This window comes from Capsicum annuum, chromosome 3 (genome assembly GCF_002878395.1).
Source record: "Capsicum annuum cultivar UCD-10X-F1 chromosome 3, UCD10Xv1.1, whole genome shotgun sequence".
Lineage (NCBI taxonomy): Eukaryota > Viridiplantae > Streptophyta > Magnoliopsida > Solanales > Solanaceae > Capsicum > Capsicum annuum.
Genome location: NC_061113.1, coordinates 267,139,063 through 267,157,295, shown reverse-complemented (window position 1 = coordinate 267,157,295; position 18,233 = coordinate 267,139,063). Strand labels below are relative to the sequence as shown.

The 18,233-nt window shown below is 31.9% G+C and overlaps 3 protein-coding genes across 4 annotated transcripts; all 3 read left to right on the top strand.

Moving 5' to 3' along the window:
- The first annotated feature begins 271 nt into the window (after positions 1 to 271).
- LOC107861807 (CASP-like protein 3A1) lies at positions 272 to 2,300 on the top strand. Its single transcript, XM_016707174.2, has 3 exons — positions 272 to 604; positions 1,450 to 1,585; positions 2,026 to 2,300. Exons 1-3 carry the CDS (start codon positions 336 to 338, stop codon positions 2,242 to 2,244), a joined length of 624 nt encoding a protein of 207 aa, XP_016562660.1. The 5' UTR covers positions 272 to 335; the 3' UTR covers positions 2,245 to 2,300.
- Positions 2,301 to 3,145: 845 nt separating this feature from the next.
- Positions 3,146 to 4,942, top strand: LOC107865814 (stellacyanin). Its single transcript, XM_016712009.2, has 2 exons — positions 3,146 to 3,632; positions 4,409 to 4,942. The coding sequence occupies exons 1-2, from the start codon at positions 3,440 to 3,442 to the stop codon at positions 4,768 to 4,770; spliced, it is 555 nt and encodes a 184-aa protein (XP_016567495.1). The 5' UTR covers positions 3,146 to 3,439; the 3' UTR covers positions 4,771 to 4,942.
- A 5,898-nt stretch (positions 4,943 to 10,840) lies between these two features.
- LOC107861808 (ruBisCO large subunit-binding protein subunit beta, chloroplastic) lies at positions 10,841 to 17,536 on the top strand. Of its 2 annotated transcripts, XR_001671860.2 has the most exons (16): positions 10,842 to 11,014; positions 12,240 to 12,484; positions 12,583 to 12,708; positions 13,236 to 13,373; positions 13,465 to 13,560; positions 13,704 to 13,946; positions 14,049 to 14,283; positions 14,369 to 14,538; positions 14,620 to 14,697; positions 14,796 to 14,867; positions 14,970 to 15,074; positions 15,200 to 15,292; positions 15,385 to 15,477; positions 16,239 to 16,362; positions 16,457 to 16,573; positions 17,135 to 17,536. XR_001671860.2 is itself a non-coding variant. In XM_016707175.2 (15 exons), the coding sequence occupies exons 2-15, from the start codon at positions 12,254 to 12,256 to the stop codon at positions 16,468 to 16,470; spliced, it is 1,818 nt and encodes a 605-aa protein (XP_016562661.1). In that variant the 5' UTR covers positions 10,841 to 11,014; positions 12,240 to 12,253; the 3' UTR covers positions 16,471 to 16,804. The 2 variants fall into 2 exon arrangements, 1 of the variants encoding a protein (XP_016562661.1); XM_016707175.2 differs by lacking the exon at positions 17,135 to 17,536 and having other exon boundaries at positions 10,841 to 11,014; positions 16,457 to 16,804.
- Positions 17,537 to 18,233: the final 697 nt, after the last annotated feature.

Genomic DNA, 18,233 nt, shown 5'->3' with positions numbered 1-18,233 from the left:
GAAGTATGGCGGAGGAGTGGCGGGATTATGGGTCATTAATTACGCTAGTTAGTCCAGTTACTCTTGTACCAATTGGTCGAATGACTTGGGAAGTGTAGTGCCCTCTTTTAGCTATTCTATGGTCAAAGAGAACAAAAACATCAATTTCACTGTTCATTCACAGACGCTCTTTGACTGCTCTGTCCTATCGATACCCGCCACGTGTTCATTTCTCACACTCCCTGACCCCACTGCCAACTTTCTTACAATTCAAAAAAGAACCTCTCTTGCTATAACTACCCTCCAAAACAAAGGAAATCGAGCAACAGCAGCAAAGAAATTAGTGTAGCTAGAAGATGATCAACGGCGTAAATAATCCACCGGATGTCGGAATTCAGCTGCCCGAGATGAAACTGAGCGTCGCGGAGAGCGAGAGCAGGCCACTGGGCAGAAATAATGTTGATAAGAAAGCTGAAGTGATGCAAGTAGTTCTACGTGCAATGTGTCTTGTGAGTTCAGTCACAGCGGTATCGCTTATGGTGACAGCCGAACAAACTGCAACCATCTCTGTCGTCGGCATTAACTTCCCCTGGCACTCCAAGTGGTCCTTCTCTCGCTCCTTCGAGTAAACACCTCTTACCATACCCGTTTCCTATTTACATGAACTCCGTAACTTTTGTCCTGTCAGTATGAATGTTCTATCGTGAACCTACTTGTTATTGTATGCTGAGTTGACCTTGTTGTAGAAATTCATAAACTTCAAATCTTGAATCGATATCAATGTTGTAGCTCATGGTGTTGTAATAGTCCCATGAACTTTAGGGGATCGTCTTGTTGACAATTTCTCCCAACAATTTGTGTAGGTTACTCGCTGGTTTGGTGTTGTTGTCATTGTTCCTTTTTTAGGTAATATGAACAAATCACAACAAAAGGCCCGTGAATAGAGTTTGTCTGGACATTCCGTTTGGCCATAGAAATCTTTTCCTTTTTTTCCTGAAAAATTATTTCACTTTAGTGGAAAAAAGTGAAAACACGCTGCGTTTGATCATGAATTTTCCAACTTCAATTCCGGAAAATTATTTGGAAAAGTGTTTTCACTTTAAAAATAACTTTAATTTATATTCATAGCCAAACACAACTTCATCTTCAACTCTACTCCAACTCCGAAAAAAAAGTAATTTTCATGGCCAAACGGGGCCTAATACAAACTAGTACGGAGAATCTTCTTGCCTTTGGTTCTTGCGATTGTTTGTTGGGCTTACTTGGTTCATTCTCCTTTCATGAACTTATGGTCTCCAATTTTAGTAAAATTTGTGGATAGAGACACTGAAGAGAAAGGATTAATAATGCTTATATGTATCGCGTAAAATTCATATAATAAGTGAGAGTACGTGATTCAATAATTTCTGTAAGTATTGCAAATCTTGGATGACCAGAGAAGTTCTGAGTTATTTTAAATTTACTGATTAGGTACCTGGTTGGCGTCTCGGCTGCTGTTGCAGTTCATTTAATACTTCAGCTACTTATCAGTGGATCAAGACTTGTACGAGGATCACCAATTATTTTTTCTCGAAATCATGGATGGCTTATTTTTGCCTTTGATCAGGTAAATCGTTTGCTGCTACTTGCTTATTACACCTTTTTATATTCACGCTAAACGATAATTAATAAAACACCTCTCAAATTGCACTGGATCAGTAAATAATCAATATTGTACTTTATCAATATCAATATTGTGCACATTTATGGAAACTTCTCTACGGTTGCCATATCTGAGATCTTGTTGCTTGACAAAATGCAATATGATCAGAAAGTATATACTAGTCATGCTTGTGTTTAATTATTCGACTTATATGCCCAAATTTGTAATCTATCATCCTTATTATCCTTCTCTCCCCTTCTGTTACTTGCGCCTAATTAGATAAATTCATGACATTTGAGTACATCCTCCATCAATCATACTGAACACTTGCCATTGTGTTAAAAAGATAGTAATAAAGAGTGGTTGGTTTTTTCAACAATTGCTGATTAATTTTGTTACTACAGGTATTCGCGTTGGCACTAATAAGTGCTGGATCATCCGCATCAAGTGTTTCCAGTCTAAATCACACAGGGATTCGACATATAGCTCTGCCAAATTTTTGCAAACCCCTGCAAAAATTTTGTGATCGTGTTGCCACTTCCATAGCCTTCACTTTTCTCAGCTGCTTTCTGCTTGCCATTTTAGTGGTTCTTGATGTAATTTGGTTGTCCTCTAAGCACTAGACAATATTGCTTGTCCTCTTAAAACTTGATGCTAATTGATGATTATATTTTGAACCCTTGCAATGGCCCTTAGTCGCTTGGTCAAAATATAAATGTGGGCTCGGCTGTGGTACAACTAGTTCTAATTTTCGTTCTATGCTTCTTGTTAACATTACATGAATACATAAATCATATCATGAAATTATTTGTCTCCGACTATAACCTAACTAAAAAGCATTTCAAAAATTTAAAGATTTTATATCTAAATTCATTGAAAATTTGAACCAAGTGCGCAAATTGAAACGGAGGATAGAAGATTGAATTTTATGGGATTATGTACCACAACTTTCTAACTTAATGCTTAATAGACTGAAAACATACTTCATTCGCCTTATTTTAACTATTGAATATCGATTTAAATTTTTTTGCGCTCATTGAAAGAATAATAAATATAAGGATTTGTTTAATGGTTTTTTTTAGAATTGAGTGATATTGAAAATGACGAGATGCTAATATACCTGAAATAATTGCCTATTGTAATCTTAGATTTATAAAATAACACTTCTTTTGAAATAATGATTTTAAAGTTAAAGTGAGTTAAAATTTGCGCTCAACACGTGAAAAACTAAAAGAACAAAAATAGGGCATTCCTTTCTTCTTCTTTTTTCCGAGATTTTTATCTATTTTTTTATTTTTTTTTTTAGCTTCTTTTACCCAAAGCATGACTAAGCAATCCGTCTCAATAAAATTAGTGTTCTAAATCAAATTTTAATATGAGATCTTAAATATATGTACATAAAATATTATTATGAAAACTATATTTATAAATAAAAATTTTAATAAAAAATTCTGAAATATTTTTAATAAAATGTAGATAATGCTTCTTTCGTTTAAATTTAATTTATTTGTCTTTTGTATTTTGTAATTTTTATATTATTATAAGTGAAATAAAATTTTGGAGGCTCTAAATTTGAAGCATAAAGTAAATGCTTTACAACCCTGCCCCACCACCCTCACCTGACCTCACACAACTTCCACGTTCATTATACCACTAACCCTGCCTCCCCACGTTCATTTTTTTCTTAAATAGCTTCATTATACCACAGCTTCAACCACATAGCAAACTGAGAATTCTCTTTAAGCTCTGAATTTTCCACATTGCTTCACTACACTAACAACAATTAGCAATATCAATTGATTCTTGAGGAAGACAAAAATGGGATCAACTTTCTCCTACACTTCTCTTTGTTTCATTGTGGTTACGATTGTATCTTTCGTTGTTGCTGCTGCTTCTGCTGAGGAATTCAAAGTTGGTGATGCTGTGGGTTGGCGTGAGCCTAGCGCGAACGAAACCGATCTCTATAATCACTGGGCTTCGAATAAGAAATTTCACGTTGGTGATAAACTCCGTAAGTCAATTACATTTTATACTCTCTGTGTTATGCATAGTAATTCTTGATTTCCTATGAATTGAGTGTTTTAATTTACGTTTACATGAATTAGCTAGGTAGCAATTCACTATATACTCGTAGGAGGTTTATATTATATTCAGTATTGTGAGTACTGGCTTGTTGGGGTTGTAGTTTTTCTTGCTTGATGTCACTTGTTTTTCCCTATGTTGAAGTGGAAATAAACGTGACTCAAGAGGTGTAAACTTCTTTTCATAAAAATGCATAACCTTTTGTCAATAAACTGCATCCACCTCCACATTCCCGCTTCAATATTAATCAAATTATTCAACACTAATTTTTTTGCTACAACCTTTCAACATATTTTGGAGGATTTACACAAACTACATACAATTTTCGTTGTTGAAATTACAATATGTATGTTGTAGTTGTTACACAAAGTACATACAATTTCTGCTCGTGAAATTACACCATGTATGTTGTTATTGTTACACAAATTACATACAATTTTTGCTCCTGAATTTACACTATGAGCTATTATACGCTTTTGTTGTTACACAAAGTATACAGTTTACACTAGGTCTATTGTTGTTGTTAATACACAAAAGTACATAGAATTTTTGTTTCTGCTTGTGAAATTACAGTATGTACTATTATATGTTTTGGTTTTCAAACAAAGTACATACAAATTTTGCTCGTGAAATTATACTGTATACAGTGTATCTTATTATACAAAGTATACACATATATGTGACACTGTTTTGATACCCATGAAGGTTTTGAGTACCGGAACGACTCTGTCATTAAAGTCCACAAATGGGAATTCTACCATTGCAACAGAACTCATCCGGTCTCCTCCGCTAAAGACGGCAACAGAACTTTTAATCTGAACCGGGTCGGCCCGGTTTACTTCACCAGCGGCGATCCAGAACACTGCAAAAAAGGCCAGCGTTTATCCATAGAAGTTCTTCCACTCCATCCTATCTCGCAATCTCCACCACAACCACCGCCAATTTCAGTGGCTCCGTCGCCGGCTCCGCTCTCTTACTCGTTGGCGGCGGCTTCGTCGGTTCCTGCGGCTGTTATTTTAGCGGTGGTGGTTTCGGTTATTGTTGCTGTGGCTGCTGCTTCAGCATGACTCTCCGTTATTGTCTTTTTATATTTCTATTAAGAATATTTTATTTTAGGTTTGTTGTTTTAGCTTGCTTAATTTCAAGGATTATGGCTGTGTTAGGTTTAATTTACAATTTTCTATTGATTTAATTTTCCAAATTGGATTTATGGCTCATTTTGAATTTATTATGCATGGATATGTTTCGCTCAGATTATATTCTAGTTCACAATTTTTTTTTTTATTCCGTTGAAATTGAGTGGATTTTTGATCTTATTAAATTTAATCAACATAAATTTGAAATGCGAATAGATTTTTTATCTTGCCAAATTTAATCCACATAAAATTGAATTGCAGAGAGTATATTATATTGAAAGTCAAAAATTATGTATTGCAAGTCACACTAAATCTCGTATTGCATGAATTTTCTTTATTCTTAATGATACAATATGTTTGCATAGATGGATTATGTACTAGGTTTATATATATTTTATCCAAATTTACATATTTACCAAATCCTTTGCATATTTAAAATCACCTTGACTAAAATATTCACCTAATTAAAAAAAAAAAAATACTAAAGACAACAGTTTCACACTATACTGCTAGTTATACTAGTAAAACTCTCGAAACTATAACCTAAAATCAAACAAGGCTATTTTTAGTAAAATTATCAGTCTATTTATTATTGGGTTAAAATCATTTACACCACAAATTTTATTGTAAAAATTAAACCCTCCTCAACTTTGAAGGAATTCTTTTTTTTTGTTGGCAGGGTGGATCCTATAAGAAAACTTGTCCCTTTTGGTCGGATTGCCTATCAATCTTGATGGTCTCGTAGTACACGTCTCTTTTTATCAGAATCTTGGTGGTCTCGTAGTACACGTCTCTTTTTATCAACCTTTGAATACTTTCAGACTACCCTTTGCTTTTAGGTGGATTCAGTTTCTCCCTCCTAAAAAAGAGAAATAGTCAAGTGAAAAAGGAGCCCACTTCGGAGTCGCTCACAAGAGAAGCACTGTCCTATTCTCTTATCCCTATCGACTTCAATAAGACTAATAAGTCAGGGCGAGCTCTTACTTAGAGAGAGTTAGTTGTACAATAATCATTCTCTCTTTTTTTTCCTATTTGATTTTTTAAAATACCTATTTTATTCTTATATTAATATCAACATTTGTATCTCTTTTTAAAAAAAAAATTATAAAAAAAAATCTAATTTTCAATCTATATAACATATTTTCTATAAAAGTTAATAAAAAAATAAAGTAAGAAATATTAATTGAGTATATAATTTAATGACAAATTATAATAAAATAAATGGGCAAAATAGTAAAAATTAATTTATTAAAAATCAAAACTCTAATATATATATATTTTTACGTAAAATTAATAGGTAATTATAATTTTATAAATATATTTCAATGTAGGTATACAAATTCTCAAGCCCACCTTTTAACATTATTAGTAACTTCTTTTATAATTAATTACAATTTTTTTATATTATATGTATTAAGTATGTATGTGAGTATGTAATTATGTATATAGATGCATATTTTGATTTTCTCTTATTCTTTAATGTTTATATAGATAAACGAGTTTTGGTTGTTAATATAAATTATTTTCTAAATTATAATTTAAAATTTATCAACAACAATCATTTGATTTGTAACAAATATACATCTACAACAACATCATATCTAGTGAAATTTTTTAAATGAGGTCTGTGGAGAGTAGGGGTATACAAACCTTACCACTACCTCGGAGAGGTAGAGAGATTGTTTTCGAAAAACCCTCGATTATTAATTATTTTGTATACCTGCATTAAAATATATTTATAAAATTATAATTACCTATTATTTTCACGTATAGATATATATTAGAGTTTTGATTTTTAATAAAATTAATATTTACTATTTTGCTCATTTATAATATTATAGTTTGTCATTAAATTATATACTCAATTAATATTTCTTACTTTTATTTTTTTATCCTAAAAATAATTTTTAACTTTTATAGAAATATGTTATATAGATTAAAAAATGATTTTTTTTTTTTTAAAAGAGATACAAATGTTGGTATAAATATAAGGGTAAAATAGATATTTTAAATAATTAAATAGGTAAAAGGAGGGAGAATGATTATTTTTCAAAGTTGAGGGGATATTTGATTTTTACAGCAAAGTTCAGGGGTGTAAACGATTTTAACTCATTTATTATTTTAAAGAATAACTAAAAATGAAATCAAGGAGTACAAATGTTTCTTTTGCAATTTATTTGACATATTTTAGAAGACTTAAAATTATTTATTTTTAAAAATTTTGTAATAAAATAAATTGAAGTATTAAAGTGTTCATAACGCCCCTGAAGTTTGTAGTTTAAGTAGGTGTTTGATCATGACATTTTTTGCTTTTCTCCAAAAAAAATATTTTACTACTTTAGTAAAAATAGAAAAGTTTTGATTTCAAAATTATTTTTAAGAAATTTTAAAATAAGTAAGTTTTACTTTTTTTTTTCTCTTAATTCTATTAATTATTTGGGAAAATTATCCCCAATAGTATTATTAGATCTAAAATAATAAATTTTAGCAACACTTTCAGATAATTGCATTAACAACAATTTAGTTACAAGCTATAGCAACTTATTAAAAGATATATTATTTTAATTATATTTTCAAATTTTATTTTTAATTATATATTCCATATTTATAGGGTTGTAATCAATATTCCCCTTAAATTGTGTATTGATAATTATGATAAATATATATTCTCTTTCTTCATTCTAATATCAACCTTTCAAAAATTTATTGAAAATTCTGATTCCATTAACTTACTCATATAATATTCATATTCTTCCATTTGAAAATACAAGATTGAAAAAAAGTGGGTTTCATATAATATTCGTCTTCTTTGTTGAAACAAAGTGGGTTTAAAATATTATTCAGCTTCTTTCCGAAAAACATAAAATTGATATATTTATTTTTTTCTCATTCTCCATTGTGAATCATGTCTAAACCAAAATTCGATTCTACTCCTTCTCGTAGAAATCCTAGAATATACAACTAGCGATTTGTTCCATTGTGAATCATTATTCAACCAACAATTTATTCTCCTTCATCAAAAATTCTCTTTCTTCTATTTTTTTCTTTTGTTCTTTAAAAATAATATGATATAAGTAGTATTGTCAATTTCTTTATTAAATACTCATTGTATATAACAATAAAAGATATGTCAATGAATATTAGACAAAAAACATTGAACAATCAACTTGTGTTGGTAACAATATAAATAATGATTTAAATATAGATTGTAATATTTCATAAGAATAATATAGTGAAAACTATCTTGTATATACTTATTAAACTGTTTCGTGTATGAATTCTATATAAAATCAGTATGAAATAAGTATAATGACTGTAAAAGTTGGTATAAAAATCGACTTTCACCAAATATTATACGTTGTTATTTATTGGGCAAAGGTACTAATATACCCTCGAACTTTGATAAATGGTACAAATATACCCTCCGTCATATTTTGGGTACAAATATACCCTTACCGTTAATGAAAAGGTACAAATATTCCCTTATCACTAACGGGGAGACACGTGTCACGATCGTGTTCCTCCATTAGTGATAAGGGTATATTTGTATCATTTATCAAAGTTTGAGGGTATATTTGTACCTTTTTCATTTTTATAATTTACTTTCTCTGTTTCATACTAATTGATCATTTTATTAAAAATAATTATTTTATATTAATTGTCTATTATACTAAATCAAAAAAGCATTGATTAAATTTAAATTATATTATCCTTTTAGTTAATTCATTCTGAAAGTCTTCACATTTGTTTATAAAGTTTTCAAGAAATTTTTAAAAGGGAGAAGCCACGGAAGCAGACAACTCTCCGTCAGCAAGCTTGCTAACCCTGCCTGCTTCATCGGCTACTTGCTTCATGATTTTACTATATTATACCTAATTAATTATTATAAGTCATTTATGTATTAAAAAAATAATAATATTTAATTAAAATAAATTATATATTTTTATTTTTAATATATATATATATATATATATATATATAATTTTACAAAAATTAATTAATTCAATAAATTAATAATAGTAATAACTAACTATTCTTTGATGACAATATTTTCACTTCAAACATGAGTCTGTTTTTTGTAAAATTTGACAAATAGAGTACTCTTGTAAGGGCATGAAAAAAAATAAACATGATAAATTAATGGATCGAATTGAGTAATCTTTGCATGATTTAATTATCATTTAATATCCTTATAGATTAAACCACACAAAGATTACTCAATTAGATCCATTAATATAACTAAACCATACAAAGATTACTCAATTAGATCCATTAATATAACTAAACCACACAAAGATTACTCAATTTGATCCATTAATTTATCATGTTTATTGTTTTCATGCCCTTACAAGAATACTCTATTCGTCCCATTTTTTACAAAAACAGACTCATGTTTGAAGTGAAAATATCGTCATCAAATAATAGTTAGTTATTACTATTATTAATTTATCGAATTAATTAATATTTGTAAAATTATATATATATACATATATATTTACTTATTTATTAAAAAATAAAAATATATAATTAATTTTTATTAAATATTATTAATTTTTTAATACATAAATGACTTATAATTTAATCAATGCTTTTTTTGATTTAGTATAATGGACAATTAATATAAAATAATTATTTTTAATAAAATGATCCGAATATGGAATGGAGAAAGTAAATTATAAAAATGGAAAAGGTACAAATATACCCTCGAACTTTGATAAATGGTATAAATATATCATTATCACTAATGGAGGAACACGATCGTGAAACGTGTCCCGCCGTTAGTGATAAGGGTATATTTGTACCTTTTCATTAACGGTAAGGGTATATTTGTACCCAAAGTATAACGGAAGGTATATTTGTACCATTTATCAAAGTTCAAGGATATATTTGTACTTTTTTCCTTATTTATTTTAGTGCATGAAATAAATATACAAACTTGTATTTTTGAAATTCATGTATGAAACCTGTATAATATCAATATTACATTCAAGGTCTATAAAATAGTTTCTTACATGTTATATTTATATGAAATAAGTAAAATGTGATTGTGATATTCAATTAAGAAGATATACTTAAGATTATAAATTGAATGAAACCGGTTTCTAAAGTGTTTTCTTACATGTCACACTTGTATGAAATAGATATATAAATTGATATTTGTGGATTGCGATATTAAATTTAGGCGACACCAATTTATATACTCATTCCATATACTATATGCGTCTCTCTTTGAATCAAGATTCTATCTCATCTATTTTTGTATTAAATTAAGATTTAATGAACACTGTCATCTTTCATACTGAAAATAATAATCACGATTTGTAATGAAAATTTGCAGTAAATCTGATTGACAAAAACTTAATTGATATCCAATTCATTCAACGATGTGATATACAAAATAATTGTTAAATTAGCATAACACCGAATAAAAAACTGCTTAAATACAAAAACTAAACTTTGTTCATACCAATAATCATAGAAAGACAACAATAATGAGTATCAAAAAATATTAAAATACAATATTTATATCTATGTATACAATTCTTACTGCGCTTCAATCAAAAACAATTAAGGAGATGGGAGTTAAAGTCTTATTAATCAAGTAGTGCTCCTCTGGAGACATATTGGTTGTGCTTGTTCATTAAAGTGTTTGTGATTGGAACAACTAAATGATGTATAAAAAGAAGGTAGTGTATGAAGATGAAAAATCTTAATGGAAGCATTAAAATAGGAGAAAGAAAAAACGATTAGAGGGATTTGGGATGGATTAGTATCAATAATTAAGGATAACTGTATTTAAGGAAAGAATTATTGCATATTAATTGTATTAAAATCTTTATTTTCTTTTCAATAATTACTTTTTTGTATTTAAAAAAATAAAAAATATTTTTATTTTTTTATAAGATTTGCTACAATTTGAAAAAATAAAAATTATGCTATAAGTTGTAATTTCATATCTAATAATTGCTAAATATATTCTGTTCCCCTAATTATTAATGGTGAAACACAAATTCAATTTTAAAAGTTTATTATTGTCATGACCACGGGGCCCAATTATTGGAAGTTCTAGAAAATTCTTTATCACTTGGATTTTGCAGTGAAGGAAGCCTTATCTTCTTCCCCATCAGCTCTCAACCATTTCCACATTCACTCACTTTGCTAGCGGCGAGCTCAGGTATTCTTCCTCTTCCTTTCCTATTCCAATTTTCTATTTGCAAACATTAATGGACAGTGCATTCCTGTTCTGTTTCAATATAGCAATCCATTGACTTCCAACTGCGAGTCGAGTTAACTCAATAAATTTATCCACTATTGTCTGAAGTATAGGCAAATTGAGGACTTCTAGAACATAATTGCACCGCTAAAAGTAAGCACTATTTAGCCTCAAAACATTCAACTAAGTGCATTATTTAGCCTTCTTGTAGGCCTGTAGCGTGTATGCCAATACATAATATTATACTAATTTTAGAAACTATGAATACCTAATTTTACAAAGAGACTACACGTTCACGTGCCCCATTTGTTATATATTTTCCCCTAAATTATGCTTCTTTTGAAACTTAATTTTTCTCTTATTTCTGAAAACTATACAGATGCATTGTCTGTTTAAACATTGAAACTAGCTACATTGCTTTTCCCAAATTAGTCTGTTTTTTTTTTTTTTTTTTAACTAGTAATTCTGCAGAGGATGTTTTCTCACTTTTGATGTTCTTCCTATCGGTTTAATTAAGTCTGTAATCCTATTCACAAAGAAACTTGAGAAACAAACACAATTTCTGATAACTATTAGGATTTCAACTGTCCATAACTTCAGTTTATTAGCTAGCTCTCTTTATATTTGTGGGGACTCCTTGAAGTATAATACTTGTTAAACCAGTAATGATTATTTTGTACACGCTACCTAGAGAGTTTTGCTCGTGGATTGAGCATTTCGATGAGACCCGCACACCATTTCGTACTTTTTTGTTTCTTTTTGTAATTTTATTCAAAGTTATGCTACATCCCTTCAAAGGTCTGCTGCATGAGTTTTTCATAAGCTTGTGTTACTTTCAAAGGCTCTTCTGCATTACACCTTAATGTATTCCTAAAGGCTGTAGGATGAATCTAGCTGAACATAAGCCCAACCATCCATGCTCCATGCCTTAGATTTTTGAGTTGACGCCTGTCTGCTTGCATCTCTTTACGTGTTCATAATCTATGCTCTTGTTTCTACCAATTCCCAATTGTCAAGCTTTCCAAATGTGACCTACCGATATGTGATGGCACGGTATCAATAGTACCTTCAAGGTAATCCTATATGTGCTTGTGTTTGAACACTCAGACCTTCAGTGTGTTCGATTTCTACCAATTGGACTCTTTTTTAAAACGCTTTTCTGTGGCAATGATGCCCTATGCTGCAGGTCTTTTGCGGAGCATGGCTACCACGTTTACCTCAGTGTGTTCGATTGCTTCCACAAGCCAGTCAGTGGATAAGAAATTCATCAATTCTTCTGAAACTTTATCTTCATTCTCTGGGATATCTTTGACTTCATTTGGGGGCAGGGGAAAGAATAAAGCTTTAAAGAAGAGATATGATTCCAAGATCAAGTCTATGGCCAAGGAGTTACACTTCAATCAGGATGGTTCTGCCATTAAGAAGCTGCAAGTAAGCTTGATAGGAATTCTTAATTGATTTCTTTTGTATGGGCTCATCCTTTTGTCTACCCGGTTAATTCTCGTTTTTCCTTGGCCTTCAAAATTCAGGCAGGTGTTAACAAGCTTGCAGATCTAGTAGGTGTTACTCTTGGTCCAAAAGGAAGAAATGTGGTTCTTGAGAGCAAATATGGCCCTCCGAAAATTGTAAATGATGGTGTTACTGTTGCCAGAGAGGTAAACCTTCCAAAAGCTCTGTATCTGGTTTTCTTTTGGCACTTAACTGTCAAATGATATGCATTTGTTGTGACTAGTTGTTGAGAAATACTCCCTCCCTTCATTTTTACTCGTCACCTTTCACTTCTCGAGAGTCAAACTGCTTGAATTTGGACCAATATTTTAAGATACTTTTTTCATCATATTAATATGAGAAGGACTGCAACTTACAACATTTTTGTATAGTTCTTGAATATCTAAATTTTAAATTTAAAGCATTAAATTAATCTACTTCATTTTAACTTTGAAGGTTATTCAAATTAACTTTCGCAAAGTGAATGTGACCAGTAAAAATGAACGGAGGTAGTATGTTGTATTTACCGTGATCAGAACCGGAGTTGGTCTTTGTGATTTATTCGTTATATTATTCATAAACTCATTTTTAAATGCTGTACTCCTTTAGTGGATATTGTTACACTTAGAATGCTGTATGGTTGAACTATGCAGAAATAAGTATGTTGTTATGTATGCTTTGAATTGCTCAATAGGTTGAACTAGAAGACCCTGTTGAGAATATTGGTGCAAGTGTGGTGAGACAAGCTGCTTCAAAAACAAATGACTTAGCTGGGGATGGAACTACTACATCTGTTGTTTTAGCACAGGGGATCATAGCTGAGGGTGTTAAGGTTCGTAAGAAGTTGCTTTCAATTTTGCAAGCTATTTAAGGCTTTGATGGTGTTAGGGATTGATATAGCTTCCGCAATTTTGGTTATTCAGGTTGTTGCAGCTGGTGCGAACCCTATTCAGATTTCCAGGGGCATCGAGAGGACGACCAAAGCCCTGGTTTCTGAGCTAAAGAAAATTTCAAAAGAGGTGAAAAAATTACAAAATTCTATGTTGAATTTTACATGATGATTGAGGACAATTGCTTCAATTTTCCTAAGCTTTACTTGATTCGGAACAACAATTATTATATTTTAAAGCTGCTCTTGAATTCCTTGCTGGCAACTTTTTAGGTCGAGGACAGTGAATTAGCAGATGTAGCTGCAGTTAGTGCAGGAAACAACTATGAAGTAGGAAATATGATAGCAGAAGCCTTGAGTAAAGTGGGTAGGAAAGGTGTAGTTACTCTTGAGGAAGGACGGGGTTCTGCGAACAACTTATATGTCGTGGAAGGCATGCAATTTGACCGTGGCTATTTCTCCCCATACTTTGTAACAGACAATGAGAGGATGGTAGCTGAATACGAAAACTGCAAGGTATGATGTACCATGATGTCTTGTCTGCATGCTATCCTCATTCAATTCTTCCTGGATATGCTAAAGAATGTGTTGCTGACAAATAGTTTTCAAAAAATTCAGCTGCTTCTGGTGGACAAGAAGATAAAAAATGCAAGGGATTTAGTCAATGTTTTGGAAGAAGCAATCAAGAGTGGAAATCCGATAGTGGTTATCGCTGAAGACATAGAGCAGGAAGCTCTAGCCACACTGGTTGTGAACAAATTAAGAGGAGCATTGAAAATTGCTGCTCTCAAAGCTCCTGGTTATGGAGATCGAAAAAGGCAATATCTTGATGACATTGCTGTTCTTACTGGAGGTTTGTCCATAATTAAGTTATCTCAGTGTTCAATGAAAGCTATGTTTACTTGTATAGTAATTTTATTTTTGCAATATGCATTCAGGTACTGTCATCCGAGAGGAAGTTGGTTTATACCTGGAGAAGGCTGGAAGTGAGGTCTTAGGGAATGCTGCCAAAGTGGTTTTAGCAAAGGAGTCAACAACAATTGTTGGTGATGGTAGTACACAGGATGCAGTAAGCAAACAAATTGGCCAAATTAAAAGACTTCTTGAGGTAAAACTTTGTCTTATATTTTTTCATGCGATCAATTAATTGCACTTGTCACAAGTCTGCGATGTTGCGTTGTCTGTGCAGTCAACTGAACAAGACTATGAGAAGGAAAAACTGAGTGGGAGAATTGCGAAACTCTCTGGGGGCGTTGCCGTAATTCAGGTTAATTGATGATGCACTTATTTTAGGATGATGTCTTTTTCGTTGTTGTAATGTGACGTACATAATTCTTGCTGTAATCTGGGATTGTGAAATATCAGGTTGGTGCACAAACTGAAACAGAACTCAAAGAAAAGAAATTGAGAGTAGAGGATGCACTCAATGCAACGAAGGTTAGCTCATGTGACTATAGAATTCTAGCCATTTTATTAATTTGAGATTGTCAACCACTATAATCCTACTGCGGTAATGAAATTGCTCTTTGGTAACCAAAGGCAGCTGTTGAAGAAGGCATTGTAGTTGGTGGTGGATGCACCTTATTGCGGCTTGCTGCCAAAGTTGAAGACATTAAAGGAACTCTTGATAATGATGAACAAAAGGTTATATTAATTTTTAGTTCATTGAGGAAGACTCCTTTTACTGTTGTACCATAAGTATTTGTATATGTTAATGTTGGTTTTCTGTAGGAGGATGGCATTTAAATCAGTTTTCATGAATATTACAGATTGGAGCCGATATTGTCAAGAGGGCTTTGCGCTACCCTATGAAGTTAATAGCCAAGAATGCTGGTGTTAGTGGAAGTGTTGTAATTGAAAAGGTATAACAAAATTGAAATTGGTCTTACTGTTTATGTCAGCACATTGTATGAGAGTTCAAAGATTCACTGACTGGATTTACTATAATCCTCAGGTGTTGTCCAATGACAATCCAAACTATGGTTATAATGCCGCCACTGGAAATTATGAAGATCTAATGGCTGCTGGTATAATTGATCCTACAAAGGTAAGTATCCCTAAGTCTTGAGGGAAACAAATGTTGAAGAGACATATAATTTCAACAATAGCTACAAGGAGTGTAGCTACTAGCTATGACTTATCAGAAAGAAAATTACCGCCCGTCAATTTTTGTTTTCTATGTGTTCGCGAAGTCATGTCCGATACATTTCATCCATGTACTTCGTAGTAATCGTAGAAATAAATATGTTTTTAGAATTCTCAGTGAATAGGATCTCTCCTCGTTATCTTTAGAAACTAATGTCTACTTTATGAACCAATAGAAGGATGGCCCTCATTGTCAGTATCAATGTTTGTTACTTTTAAACTATACATATTTGATCTTTTATCGCTGTTAAGGCACATACCTGATAAATCTGATTCATATTAACTGTGCGTTACGATTACAAAAAAGTTTTGATGTTTCATTTTCCATTTCTTCGCCTTTAGACTTCACAAAAGTAAGAAATGTCGACAATCAAATATCTATTCTTTTTCATCTTTGTTTTTGTAATTCAGCAGTAAATAGCTTCTAGGAGATCCATATTCTCATTTTCTTTCTCAATGTTAAAAATTTTAACACAAAGGGTGGCTTGTTTTGTGAGCATTCAAATATCAACTTGTTTTCTCCTTGTTTTTGAGATTCATCGGTAAATGACTTCCAGGGTATGCTTATTTTCAATCCTAAAGGTTTTGCTTGTGCTGTTTTCGTGTTGTTTCTGGTTCTGTTATCAATATGAAAACTAAGGCTGCATGTTTTGTGGAAATTAGGTGGTAAGATGCTGCTTGGAGCATGCAGCTTCAGTTGCAAGGACCTTTCTGACATCAGATGCTGTGGTCACTGAGATCAAGGTGCCTGAACCTGTAGTTGTTGGGAACCCAATGGACAATTCAGGTATTCTACCATAGAGGCCGATAAGATGATCTTAGATGCATCTGAATGAGTGAGCTTTTTGAACTAATAATTCTTTTATTTTGATGTTAAATAGGTTATGGACCCTAAACTGTTGAAGAAGGGATTGATTACATGCCTGAGTACTGTTGCACAGAAGTCCAGCAGTATGATGGTAAATTTCGAATAATTGGAATAAATTAGCAACATAGAGGTAACTAGTTGATGAGTTTATATTTACAATAGCCAGTGTTTTCATACTGTTCCAATTTTATAATACTTTATGAGGATAGGCTTTGGCATGAGTGTGAGGCCAAAAGGTGTAGTTTGCATTTTTGCAGTGATAGAAATGGTAAAATTTAAGTGAGAGCATTGCTCTTTTTTCTTTTCGAGTGAAAACATTGCTTGATACTATATTAAAATTTGTCCCTTTTTACGTTGGTTATGTTAAATTCTCCTATGATCACTTAGCTAATTGTTAGTATCCTAGAAAGTTATCATTCTTCTTCAATCCAATTTTCTTCAACAAAAAGTCACTTGTTGAGATAAAGAACTATTACAGTAGGTCAAATGGATGACCTAAATTTTCCTTTCAAGTCATATACTGTTGACAAGAAATCTTATCCATGTCTCACAAGCAAAATGTCCATGGCGCTGTGGAAGCCACCTGCACGACATGTTAAATTAGTAGTACTACATTAATACAAAAAGAAGAAAAGAAAGCACCAAGCTTTTGTATGATGATAACAGCTCACCAATAGTTTGGTGTAAACAGGAAAAGTTATCAAACACAGAGATACATAGAACTTTGGATAAAAGGATGTTCTGCCGTACGTGCTCTGGATCTGGTCTGTTGTTCTCTGTCCTGATTTCGACTGGCCTCTGTTCAAATTCCAGCTTTTATTTATACTGTTTAGAGATCATGACAAATCATAGGTAGTACTGTTGCTACCTATTCTGATAAGGAACAAGTTCTTTTCTTTATGAGTTCCCTTAGTTAATTGAATTGGCCAGTGTCCTCTTATCTTTATTGAGTTCGATTAAAGACAAGGACTTTCTTGTTGAAATGCCCCATGTCCCGGAGTTAGCGGCTTTGAAGATAGGGAAAGGGACAAGGATAGCAAAATACACACTCTTGAGTTTGTTTGTGTACACTATCGAAAATAATTTATATTTATCCTTTGTTATACTTTTCATACAAATATACGCCCAATATTAGTCCCCAGTTCATGTTGGATTCAACTAGAACAAATAAATTGGAGAATAGTAAGCAAAAGATTAAAAAGGAGAGGAATAAAAAAAGAACACCATCACCAAACCAAAGGATGTGATGCAGACCAGTGAATATGAAAATCAGATGTTTGAGTTGGAGCCTTGGTATGAAAATCCTTGGTAGGGACACGGGAGTGTTACCCCCGAATGGGTCTTAGGCCCGAATTCGAATTAGTTGGACTTCAATGTGGGTACCACCACTAACAAAACGGATTATCACTGGATTTTTCGTTTTCATCATCTACACTACCATAGCAATGAAAACTTACTCCATGGCTTGAAAGAATGTATGGGGGCAAATCTTACAATTTCTTCCTATTTTATATTTATAGCCAAACATAATTACCAGAGTCCAGAAGTATTAAGAAAGCCAAAAACTAAGGTAGACGATTATCTCATCATATCTAAACTAGTGAGACATCATCAGCCGTTCTTCTGTTCCTCTCTTTTTTTTTGGCCTTTCTTTTTTTGGAATATTTTGTTTCAATAAGTTTTTGGCATAAAATTGATGCCATCTTGTGATTAGTACGACCAATGTTTTGGCCTAAAATACTTCATATTCCTCGCACTAGTCGTAATGTCATATATATTTTATTTTATAG